This window comes from Tachypleus tridentatus, chromosome 10, assembly GCF_004210375.1.
Source record: "Tachypleus tridentatus isolate NWPU-2018 chromosome 10, ASM421037v1, whole genome shotgun sequence".
NCBI classification, from domain to species: Eukaryota; Metazoa; Arthropoda; class Merostomata; order Xiphosura; family Limulidae; genus Tachypleus; species Tachypleus tridentatus.
The window spans coordinates 155,868,085-155,881,801 of NC_134834.1; the positions used below are offsets into that span (position 1 = coordinate 155,868,085).

At 31.3% G+C, this 13,717-nt stretch overlaps 1 protein-coding gene across 5 annotated transcripts in view; it reads right to left on the reverse strand.

Moving 5' to 3' along the window:
* Positions 1-7,983: 7,983 nt before the first annotated feature.
* LOC143230697 (uncharacterized) overlaps positions 7,984-13,717 on the reverse strand; it is a 43,517-nt gene continuing 37,783 nt past the window's right edge. For all 5 annotated transcript variants that reach the window (XM_076464692.1, XM_076464689.1, XM_076464690.1 and 2 more), the window contains one exon: positions 7,984-11,301. In XM_076464692.1, coding sequence (XP_076320807.1) covers positions 9,179-11,301 — 2,123 coding nt within the window. In that variant the 3' untranslated portion in view covers positions 7,984-9,178. The remainder of the gene's footprint in view (positions 11,302-13,717) is intronic.

The following is a 13,717-nucleotide window of genomic DNA, read 5'->3' on the forward strand; positions in this document are numbered from 1 at the left end:
GGTTGGTGAATGCCTCATCACTCAATTGAATACATAAGTAGCAGCTGTAATGACAAAAGAGAAAAAGAAAAGCACAGAATTGGAAGATTCAATCCTAATGGACAAAATGAAAAAAATGAAGAAAACATCTTGTTAGGGTAATCCTAAAGTCATCCCTATTCATCAGAGACCTTTTCAAAAGAAATCCTCCATATGAACAAATGACAAGAAATAAACTGAGAAACATGTCAATAACCAGATGTAAGGCTTCAGTCTTTTTGGGTACTACAAAGAGACAAGGATAATAACCTGGAAACAGGGTAAATACTCTCTCAATGGCATTCTTGGCCAAGAGATCTGAGTTTACATCCATCGTCAAGACATTAAAGATAAACGAGATAAAAGGAGAAAAAGGAACCATAAAATGATAAGCAATGTGGAGAGACAGGCCACGGGTGAGACCCTACAGAATCCAAATGTTGGCTGTAAACTGAGACCAAAGGCTGGAAAAAAAAGAGAGACAGACAAGCTCCTACAGGGCCACAACTGATAAAGCAGTTACACTAATGAGACATCTAATCATTCTGACACTGAGAAATGGAAGGATGGCCCTTCAAAGTTCAGAAAGATAGAATGGGAGAAGTGGGTCCCAGCAGGCTAGGTAGCAGAAACAAAAAAACAAGGTTAAGAAAGGCACAAAACCAATGTAAACAATAAGGGCCAGTACCAAGCTACCTTGACCTAACCCTCCAGTGAGTCAGTAACACCATTAAAGTGGATATTATGGAGATAACCATAAGGAAGACATACATTAGCTAAGAAATAACCTTATTTCAACAATACCTAACAGTAGAGAAACCACAAAAGAAAGAATAGAGAAGGAGAATTACAGAACACATGGTGAAATTAGAACAAATCTTTCCTGAAAGTAAAGAAGTGCATCAGAATACGATGAAGTGGAAAGAGGTAACAAGGAGGGTAGCAAGAAAGAGGTAACAAGGAGGGTAGCAAGAAAGATCTGGTGTGAAAATTAAGCACTGGAAAGAGAAGTCTGCTTCACAAGTAACTAAAAAATAAAACAAAACAGATTCCAAAGGCTGGAAATTCTGCTATGGAAAAATGAAGAACAATTGAAAATCAAAACAAAAGAGCTAAGTAGACAAGGAAGATGAGGCACATTAATACAGGTCATTTGTTCAATAAACAAGTTCACGTGGACCCTAACATTAAGTGAAGAAAGGAAAACAAAGTAAAATTGAATATGAATTTTATGTAGTAAATTATTGATGGAATTAAAAACACAAGGTTAAAGAAAACGTGTGTAGTTATGTCAAGGAAAAGATAAGAAGGGTGAGGGTTTTCTTCTCCAGACAAAGCCATGCCTAAAGTAAGCTGGTCAAAATCCTTGTCATGTTTAAATTGAGAAAAAACAATGTCTGAATGTACAGAAGATGGAGGCAAAGTATGCATAAAAACTTGCAACATGTTGAACGTCTTCCACAGAGAAGCCTCCAGTAGCCATGTTCTGTGATAGGAACAATGTCACTATCACAGGACAAAGTGGACATTACCATCACTTAAGATGTTACAATGAAAGGTAATCAAATTTTTAGTGAAATTAAAGAAATCACTGATTACATGAAACACAAAAACTAAACCAGGTAAATTTGAAAAACATTAAAACAGTCATAAACTATAAAATCTCAAGTAAATGATACTTAAAAATTTTGTTACACATCCATTCTACACAATGCTGGGGAAAAGAATGAAGTTAATTGACACACAAATGCTCAGAGAAAGCTACTGCAAAAGGAGATTGTATCATTTTTTTTTTATTGGCAGAGGGCTATCATTGCATGATGATGAGATCATGCACAAGTGCAGTTCACATTCAAGATGTGTGTTTTAGGCAGGTGAAAAGGTGTCATCTTGGAAATAAATACTTTTCAAAGCACTTTATGTGTGGCATTTAACTGAATCACATTCAGTTAGTTCACAAAGATGTGGCAGTTTAAACTTATAGCTATGTTGAAGTATTTTCTAAATTATAATAAATAGTGGCTGTGTAACTATAGTTCTGAGACATGGCTATGTACATGTACAAAACAGAACATTATTTTGATTTTAACAGTTCTGGTTTTAATTACACAACTCAGAATAAGCATTATTGACAATGAACTCCACTTACTTTCAAATATTGAGTGTTCTAATATATGTTTTAATGGTTGCAGTCTGATGCTTGTCAATACTTAAATTATCTTAAATTATCAGACTTCAAACAGAATTTTATACTCTGAAGTTTATTTTCAGTTCTCAACAATGAGAGATATTTCACAAGGTTAAAAACAAACCATAGTACTATTTAAGTTGAAGCAACCTTTCTTTGTAACTTGCCAAGGATGGTACATCTTTCAATGTTATTTTTTCCTTCATATACAATACAAACTGGCAGTAATTATATCAAAATAAAGCCTTAAAGACTCTAATCAATGCTTCTGTGACCTATAGTGATTATCAAGCTACATTTGGATAGTGAAACGTTTTGTAAAATTAAATTCTATGAAAAACTGTTCACAAAACAAACTGTCATACTAAAATAACAGTTATTTAACGAGGCCCGAACTTGCCTTGGATCAATTTCTATTTTCACACAATATTCCTCAATAAACCAAGTTCAAGAACCAACAACTTAACATGTAAATAAGAGCCACACAGAAATCAAGAATGAAACAAATATTAAGGGATTAAGCATGTTACATGAAGTATGTAACAAAATGTAAAAAAGATGTTTGGTCTTTTAATGGATTATAATTCTTAGAGTAAAACTTTCCTACAATCACCACATAACATGAATCTGATGTATTGCAAAACATTTAAAAACACTGAATGCTATGATAAACATATAAACTTACCTTTATATAGTAGCTTTGTTTATTACAATAATATACAATTTAATAGAGCCAGTTAAAGATTGTAAAAATGTTACAGATGCATTGCATATTACAACTACACCTAACTTACTGAGTGAAACAGTTCATAATTCTGGTTACTTTGTATTAATGTGAGAAGTATGTGTAATTCCTTTGATAACAAGGAACAAAGAGCATGAAAAAAAAATACTAATTATATGAAAAACATTTCTAATAACAATTGAGAACTGTTAAAACAGAGTGTCTTATTCATATTTTGTGATGTTCATCTTTATTACAAATTAAAAACAATATGGATTCTTCCAAATATCCATTTTCTCAAGGATTTGAAGTTCACTATTTCTCTCATACTGCTTATTACACAAAACTGTGTTGTTTCTCTCCTGCATCATAGAGTACTTTAACAAATTATTTCATCTTAAAATCATTACAACACATTACACAACTGTGTAGTTGCTCCTCAATGTATCCTGAGATAATTTTTAGTTGACAATTTATACCAAAGTTTCTAACATTCACTATTTAATCGTATAGTTTCCCAAATGTGTATCACTTGTTGTTATTTTTGAACTACAACTTACATGTAAGATCTTTACCAAGCACAACACAGCTGTATGGTTTCTTCCAGTGTGCATCTTCTGATCTACTTTCAGTTCAATTGTTACTAAACTTTTTACACACTCAGTACACTTGCACAGCTTCCATCTCCAGTACATAACCTCTTATTTAGGCCAGTTTTTCTCTTAAATTCTTTACCACACACAACTACATAGTTTCTCCTCAGAATGACACATCTGATATTCTTTCAGTTAACACCTTTAACAAAGATTTTGCTACAAACTTCATACCTATATGGTTTCTCTCCTGAATAATTAATATATGTATTTTGCAAAAAAGAGTTTCTAACTATTTCAACAGAAATAAAAAATTACTACAATTTTTCTCTAGTGTGACTCTTCTCGTGTCGTTTGAGGTAACAACTTCTTCCAAATTCTTTGCCACACACTATGCAACTGTATGGTTTCTCCCCAGAATGTATCCTCAGATGTTCTTTTAGGTAACTACTAACTCCAAATTCTTTACCACACACCACACAACCATATGGTTTCTCACCAGTGTGTGTCCGCTGATGCACTTTTAAGTCACCATTTCTTCTAAATCCTTTGCCACACACTACACAAGTGTATGGTTTCTCTCCAGTGTGTATCATTACATGCAATTTCAGGCTACTATTTGTTTCAAATTCCTTGTCACAAACCACACAGCTAAATGGTTTCTCCCCAGTGTGTATCATCAAATGCACTTTTAAATGACTATTTCTTGTAAATCCTTTGCCACACACTACACAGATGTATGGCTTTTCACCAGAATGTATTTTCTGGTGTCTTTTGAGATCACTATTTCGTTTAAATTCTTTGCCACACACTACACAACTGTATGGTCTCTCCCCACTGTGTATCTTCTCATGTATTTTTAGATCTGTACTTCTTCTATACCTGTTACCACACACATCACAACTGTATTGCTTTTCTCCAGTATGTATCCTCTCATGTTTTTTTAGCAAACTACTACATCTAAAATCTTTGCCACACACTACACAAATGTATGGTTTCTCTCCAGTGTGAATCAGCTGGTGTACTTTTAAGTGACCATTTCTACTAAATTCTTTTCCACACATTACACAGCTGTAAGGTTTCTCCCCAGTGTGTATCCTCTGATGTACCTGTAGCTGACTATTTGTAACAAATTCTTTGCCACATTCTACACATCTGTAGGGTTTCAATCCAGTATGTATTTTCTCATGTTTTTTTAATGTACTATTACTTCTAAAACCTTTGCTACAAATTATACAAATGTACGGTTTCTCCCCAGTGTGAATCATTTGATGTATTTTTAGTTGATCATTTGTTCCAAATCCTTTTCCACAAACTACACAATTATATGGTTTCTCCCCAGTATGTAATCTCTCATGTTTCTTCATATCAGTTTTCCTTCTAAATTTTTTGCCACACACTACACAACAGTATGGTTTTATTCCAGTGTGTATCTTCTCATGTATTTTTAGGTTACTATTACTTCCAAATCCTTTAGCACACACAGTACATCTGTATGGTTTTTCCCCAGTGTGTACCCTGAGGTGTAATTCAAGTTGATCTTTACTGCCAAATCCTTTACTACACACAAAACAGTTGTATGGTTTCTTATCTGAATGAATCCTAAAATGCCTTTTAAAAACAGTTTTGGTACCAAAACCTTCACCACATAAAACACAACTGTATAATGTTCTATCTCCAATGTGGGAAATTTGATATTTTTGAAAGTTATTTTCTCTTGAATACTTTTTCACAAAAACATCATCACTGCCTGGTTTCCGAGATATGCTGTTTTTTGTATCCAGAGCTTCTTGTATCAATACAGTACAACCAGGAAACTGCCTTCCACAATGGTTGTTTATGCAAGTCTTTGGATCTACAACAAAAAGATGGAGGCAAACAATTATAGTAATTAAAAAATAGCCTACATGAATTTCTCTATTTATTAAATAAATTCTTGACTTGTTAATAAAACAAGCTACTAAAAATAAGACTGTTCCCACATGTAAACACACACACAAAAGACTGCTAATGCTTGAACCCAAAGGACACCAACAGCTTTCTAAATTTTACATCCAGATATTTAGAAATTTAAAAAATAATTCAGTAATACATGAAGGAATGATATAGTCTGGAAAAAATCTTGAAAGCCCAATACATTTCATAAGATAAATGAAATAAGAAATAAACCAAAGAACAGCAACCTAACATTTTAACCAAATATACAGATCTTCATCAATCATCATAGAAATAGAATAAAATATTGCAGAAATCTTCAGCAAGCTTGACTATAAGCTGCAATTTGAAACTACTGCTGAAGAAATTTATTATGTGTACAATATAGAAAAGGGTGATTTGCAGCTTCACACATGGAGGAGAAACAATTGTAATATTGAAATTGGATGCTCAGAAGGACAATATACAAAGCTATGTGATACAACACTAACTCTGAAACCACTGAAAAGTTAGTTGGTGTTTATCACAATTGGGAATTACAAAAATTACCAACACCAGAGGTTATAAAATAAATACTCAAAACAAGAAAGGAGAGAACAAGATACAAAAAATTAAACAAATATGACACATTCTGAAGACACAGAAAAGTTTTAGTTACTTCCATTTAGGTACAACATTACTTGAAGTCAAATCCAAAACAGCCATTGTAGGAAGTTATTATTAAGCTGACAAAAAAAAGATTTTTCCCTATGACAACTTCACATTCTACAATTTTTAAAATATATTTTTAGGTTATATAGCTTTTACTCTTATCTAAGTTAACATTAATTAATGAAACAGAACTGATTTTAAGTGCTGTTGTATTGCCATACCAGCTTCAAACAAAGTTTTTTCTCAATTTTTCAAGTCTCTTGTCAATGAAGTATATGTAACATTTTAATTTCAAACCATTATAATAATACAATTCTGGTTACAATTACTATTAAGTAGCTAACAGTTTTTTACACTACAATGTTTTTAAAATCCTAAATGATATACGCAGCAGGTTAAGAAATACTGGCTTGATATCTTACATAAAAGTTGTTTTTACATGTTTCATCTAGCACATAAAACATAAGTGAATAGTTTGAGTTTTAGAACATATTAAGAAAACATTTTACATAACAAATTTGATGTTACCACAAAATGTTTATGATACAATACACACACACCACAAAATATAAAAACAGGCTTTCTTGTGTAAAACCACTTGTCCCACAACAAAACAGAAAGTTACTATGTAACCAGAACTGTGAAACAAACTTAGTAAATATTATTTCATTTGGCATTTTCCTCATCTTCATATAACTTTTAATTACAAAGTTACTGATTTTTAATTAAAAGTTCATGACAACAGCCTTCTATTTCACAAATAACTGTGTTCAATACCATAACCATCAAGTTTTTAGACCTAACAAAGTTAATAAAATCAAGCTTGGTTTCATACATTTTTAGTAATCATCTTATTTTTACCTAGTTCTTTATAAATTTATATTTAAAAATGTGTAAAAATTATTCCTTGGAGGTATTAAAAAGAATCTTTAATGTTTCATAGTATTTTCAATACTCAACAATGTACTTTCTTGTCTAAAAGATCCAGAAGGTAATTAAAATATGGAAAATTTCACTAATTCTAACAAAATAAATAACTCTTGTTAAATTTTAGTATAGAACAAATCTAGATTTGCCACTGTAAGTGGTGTAACATGTTAAAGATTTAATAGCTTTATACAGTATTTAACACCAAAAATGTATCGCTTCTACACAATGCATGTTTTCTGATTTTAATTTAGGTAATAAAGTTTTCCCAATTCTTTACTATGATCTTTTCAACTGTACTGTTTCTCATCATAATGGTCTTTTAGATTATTATATATTCTAAATTCATCACCACACACCAATGTATGTGTAGTCCTTTTACAAAACAAACATAAAAAGCAAAACATGACTGGGAGAAAGTACATTCACGCACTTCAACATTTCTACAAACAGTAAATTTAGATTTCCTTTGAGAAAGCACTGGTCTTGATATGACAGAAAATACAATAAACACACAAATAAAACTACTTTATGAAAATAAGCAGTTTAATAACAAGCTTACATAACCTTTAGTTTTTTTAACATTAATTCAACTATAAAATTAATTTTAGAATCTTTATCTGTGTAAAATGAATAATTCATTGTTTTTGGCCAAAACTCAAATTGGAGAAATTCTAAACCTATCAAAATGTATGAAGGAGAGCTTTTGGTGCACCTCCTTCATATTAACAACCCTGTGCCATTACTTATGTTACATACAGTTAAAAGCTTATGATGTGTGTGTAGATTACTCTTTTTGGCCACAAATCACATCAGTAAAACTTAACAAAGTAGGATCATTTTGAATTTAGATTAGCCTAATTATAACATAGATAATGTACCTTAGTGGATGTAGTTTAATGTTTATTAATATTGAAATAACTAAATAATTACACTTTAAACAGGAATGCATATTCAAGTTTATTTTCTTAGTTCAAAATCAAAGGTAATACAGAATACATGCAGTGACTCTCAGTACTATGGGAGTGTTTAAATCTAAGCGAACTTCTTTCAGAATTTCAATTCAAGATTACTTGTATTTTTTTATTACTGCACAATATATAATGGAACAAGCAGTAAGATTAACTACATGTCTGCCAAAAATCAAAAATATTCTTGATCTAGAAATTCATTCAGATGAATCAATTATTAAATGCACATGGAAAAAACAACAAAACACACACACACACACAGCTTATAAAACAAAACTTTTATAATAATTCTTTGTAGAAATTAAGTATTTATAAATTTTTGCATAGAAAATAAAAATAAAGGAGATTCAAATAACATATACCAATAACAGACTGTAAATTTCAAAATTTGTTTTAATAAGAAAACTGAAATTTCAAATCAGATAATCTGACAAAAGTCCATTTACTGACAGGTTAAAAGAGAGAATTCTGTTAAAAGGAAAATATTACTGAATCAAGGTCACTATTTGAAGAAAACAACCAACTACAAACAATGTTTGTTTATTCACTTAGTGGATTGTACTTATCAACAAGAACACTTTCCTATGATTAACCTGCATGCATTACAACAGTGATTTTTATAAATATCTATATTCAAAACCATGCTATCTCACAAAAAAAGTGGAATGCTATGAGAAAAAAAATGCACACATACTTGTATATTATGCATGTTGCCTCCCAATTGTGTAAATACATTTCATAAAACTAATAAGAAAAAAATGTGAAAAATACATGATTGTGAAAATTTTGTGAACTCAATGGCAATTGATGCATGTTAATCTTCACTATAAAATTAAAGTCTTGTAGAATCCGGATAAAAAACTAAGGAGAAACAATTGTTGTAATTATGTGGAACTTTTTTTCATGAAATAACTTACAACTGTTAGAAGTTAAGATTTTATGTTACTTAACTATAATATTATACTACAATTTTGTATTTCACACCTTTTGTCACAAACTGAAAAAAATTTGATTTTTTTTCCTATTAGATAAGTTTGTATCTTTATGAAGATGAACCCTATCTTCATTTCTTGTAACAGATGTTTTTTAAAAACATCTGCTAAGCATGGATCACATAATGATTTATGTTACCAATACTTTCAATTTCTTTGCCACAATCCATTCAACTACATCACTTTTCAGTAGTGTGTGATCTCTCATGCTTTCTCAGTGAACTGCTGGTTCTGAAATCTTTGCCACATTCTACACAGTTGTATGGTTTTTCTCCAGTGTGCATTCTCTCGTGAATTTTTAGGTAACTTTTTACACCAAATTCTTTACCACACACCACACAACTAAATGGTTTTTCTCCAGAGTGTATCCTGTTATGTACTTTTAAGTCACCATTTCTTCTAAATCCTTTGCCACACATTACACAAGTGTATGGTTTCTCTCCAGTGTGTATCATCATATGTAACTTCAGGCTACTATTTGTTTCAAATTCTTTATCACAAACTGAACAACTAAATGGTTTCTCCCCAGTGTGTATCATCAAATGCACCTTTAAGTGACTATTTCTTGTAAATCCTTTGCCACACACTGCACAACTGTATGGCTTCTCCCCAGAATGTATTTTTTGGTGTCTTTTCAGATCACTACCTCGTTTAAATTCTTTATTACATACACCACAACTATATGGCCTTTCACCAGTATGCATCTTCTCATGTATCTTAAGGTCACTGTTAGTTGTGTACTGATTACCACACACATCACAATTATATTGTTCTTCTCCAGTATGCAACTTCTCATGTTTTTTTAGCAAACTGCCACATCTAAAGTTTTTGCCACAAATTACACATATGTATGGTTTCTCCCCAGTATGAACCAACTGATGTACCTTTAGATGGCTATTTCTTCTAAATTCTTTTCCACAAATTGAACAGTTGTATGGTTTTTCCCCAGTGTGTATTCTTAGATGTACTTGCAATTGACCATTTGTGATATACTTCTTACCACATACTTCACAACTGTACGGCATTAATCCAGTGTGTATCTTTTCATGTTTTTTCAGTGTACTACTACTTCTAAAACCTTTGTTGCAAAATACACAAATATAAGGTTTTTCACCAGTGTGAATCATTTCATGTATTTTTAGTTGATCATTAATTCTAAATTCTTTGCCACACACTACACAACTGTATGGCTTCTCTCCAGTATGTAATCTTTCATGTTTTTTTAGATCAGTTTTCCTTCTAAATCCTTTGTCACACACTGCACAACAGTATGGTTTCACTCCAATGTGTATCTTCTCATGTATTTTTAGGTTACTATTACTTCCAAATCCTTTATCACACACAACACATCTATAAGGTCCCCCACCAGTGTGAATCTTCTGGTGTGAATCAAGTTGGTCTTTACTGCCAAATCCTTTATCACACAAAACACACATGTAGTATTCCTTTCCAGTGTGCATTCGCTGATGCAATTCAAGTTGATCTTTGCTGTTGAATCTTTTATCACACTCAACACACCAGTAAGATTCCTTCCCAGTGTGTATCCTCTTCTGATGCAATTCAAGTTGATCTTTACTGCCAAATCCTTTATCACACTCAACACACCAGTAAGATTCTTCCCCAGTGTGTATCCTCTGATGCAATTGAAGTTGGTCTTTATTAGCAAATGCTTTATCACACACAACACATATGTAATATTCTTCCCCAGTGTGCATTCTCTGATGTAACTGAAGTTGATCTTTGCTGTCAAATCCATTATCACACTCAACACACCAGTAGGATTCCTCCCCAGTATGTATTCTCTGATGCAATTCAAGTTGATCTTTACTATCAAATCCATTATCACACTCAACACACCAGTAGGATTCCTCCCCAGTGTGTATCCTCTGATGCAATTCAAGTTGTTCTTTACTAGCAAATCCTTTATCACAATCAACACACCAGCAGGGTTCCTCCCCAGTGTGTATCCTCTGATGTAATTCAAGTTGATCTTTACTGCCAAATCCTTTACTACATGTTACACAGTTGTATGGTTTCTTTTCAGTATGAATCCTAAAATGTCTTTTAAAAACACTTTTTTTACCAAACCCTTTGCCACATAAAACACAACTGTATAATGTATTCATAATGTGAGAAATCTGACACCTCTTTTGATTATTTTCCCTACAAAATTTTGTAACAAATGCATCATCACTGCTTGGTTTCTGAGATTTGCTGATTTTTGTATCAGGAGCTTCTTGTATCAATACAGTACAACCAGGAAACTGCCTTCCACAATGGTTGTTTATGCAAGTCTTTGGATCTACAAGGAAAAGATGGAGGCAAACAAACAGTTATAGTAATTAATAAAAATAACCATTATGAATTTCTCAACTTTCTAAATACATTTTGAGGTTCTCTAAAATAAACCTCTTAAAAATATTGATAACAACCTTAATAAGGTATAACAATTTAAGATACTTAAATCCATGGACAAATTCAGTTCCAGAACATTCTAACAACATAAAAATAAGAGGCTGGTAATGACTATATACGGATTCTAACAACTCTGTAGGATTTGCATAAAATCATTCTTGTGCCACTAACCCCAGAACAATCATACATATAGAAATCAAAAAAAGAAGTAAGGATTCACAAATAAGATGGTAAAACCCCTCCACTACTAATAGCTACCTAATACACCTCAACACACAAGTAATAGAATCTAATGGACACAGCCAAACACTTTTAATCCTGTGGATAAGGGTGGCTGAAAGTGTACATCTTAATATTTTTAGAGTTGCATTCAAACTTTAAACTATTTTATTATCAAAGTGTGTCAATAACCTTGGCATCAAAACACAGTTAATAAATCAAAATTTAATACTGTACAAGTTTTAATTTCATATTAACTTCAAATGTAAATATTTAAATAAATCCTTAATCTTCAGTTGTTTGTATCATGTGGTCCTTGTTTGCTCCAAATTGTCCATTTAAGATAATCTTTCAACTACTATTTATACTTTTGAGTTTTGATGCTAATTATAAACTTATAATATATACATTTCTAAATTATAACCTAAACTTACAGCCTCCAATCACACTGTCCAACCACATGCCCTCTTACCACATACCAGATTTCTAAATTTTTCTCTTATTGCTATTACATTATTAACCTGATAGAAAATAAGAAAATAACAGAAAAAAATACAAAGTTTTACTGGAAAACTTTCATATTCATTTAGGATGTTCAAGAGATTAAGTACACAAAACTCAAAAGCTGTAAGATGCAAACAGTGATTTCAATCTTAAGATGAAAATAACCTTACATTCAGCCTAATCAGGGTCTGACTTCATAAATTCAAAGACAAATTTTCAGTAATACTAATTAATTAAAAGTACAATATTTCTGTGTACAAAAGGCTTTTAATGTTTACTAATTATACCATATGTTAAGGTATACCTATTGGATTAAAAGTTGCATCATGCAGAATTTTATAGTTCTTTGTTGGTTTCAAGGTTAGTCAAAGTAACCAAGCTATATAAATATGTTTGTTTGTTTAGAATTAAGCAATAAGCGACCCCGATTTTAGCAGTGGGAGTCCAAAGATATGCCACTTGAGGGTATAAATAGGTTTAAAAGAGTATAAAAAAGGAAAACAATATAAAGCAGTGACTGTTATGAGAGATATACATTTATATTATCTATAATGAAAACTCGTTTGATAAAATTAAAGCCTTATTTATGTCCATAATAAAAAAAGAGCAATTTGCAATATATATATAGATGAGAAACTGTGCTAAGAAATGTAATACACATTACAGCAATGGAAAAAAGCACAAAAAAACAAACAAACTTTTATCTTTTGAAAACAGAAATGTTTGTTGTTTTGAACTGGGAATTCAATTAAAAAAAAAAAGCCAACTAATTATAAAGAAGAATTCAGTAAGACTAAAGTGATAAATATTTTAGATTTAACAGAATGTGAGGGTGTACAGTATTAAAAAAAAACTATTCTGGAAAAAATGGAAAAGTCACTTATTTCTTGTGAATTTCATTAAGATATGACATGGGATGATGTCACTTGAAACCAAAACCGAAATCTGACATTAAAAACAGAAACCGAGAAGAAAAAGGACAAAAGATAAAGAACATCCACACACTAAAATTAACAAAGCCTGGAGAAAGAGTGACATTAATTCACTTGTAATCTAAGCAAAACATATGCTGATTATTCTCTGTAGGCCTTCCATTTGTGATGAGTCTTTCATTATAATGTATTTATCTTCAGTTCATACAAGTTGTACTGTTATTAACATAAATTATTCAAACACTCAAAACAAAGTTTTGTCTCAAAGAAATTTTCAAGTCTTTCCATCTAGTTGTACTACACCCAACATATTTTAAAATGTAATCAAATTAAAACCAGTAAACCTGACAATAATTACCTGTAAGTAGTTAAGAGCTCATTAGAACCTTTTATGAATATGTACACGAAAATAACATTACAATAAGTATATATATATATATATATAAACATACTGCAACACAAAAGAAACCTAGAATATCTCGTACACAATATTTTCTTCATGTAAAGCTTCTATTTGATCAAAAACAGATTTAATGATACACTGCAGATTATAAAACAAAAAATGGCTTGTTAGTACACAAAGAATTATTTGTACACTAAAGCATAGCCTCATATTTCATAGCTGAAAATAACTTAAATAAATTTTGC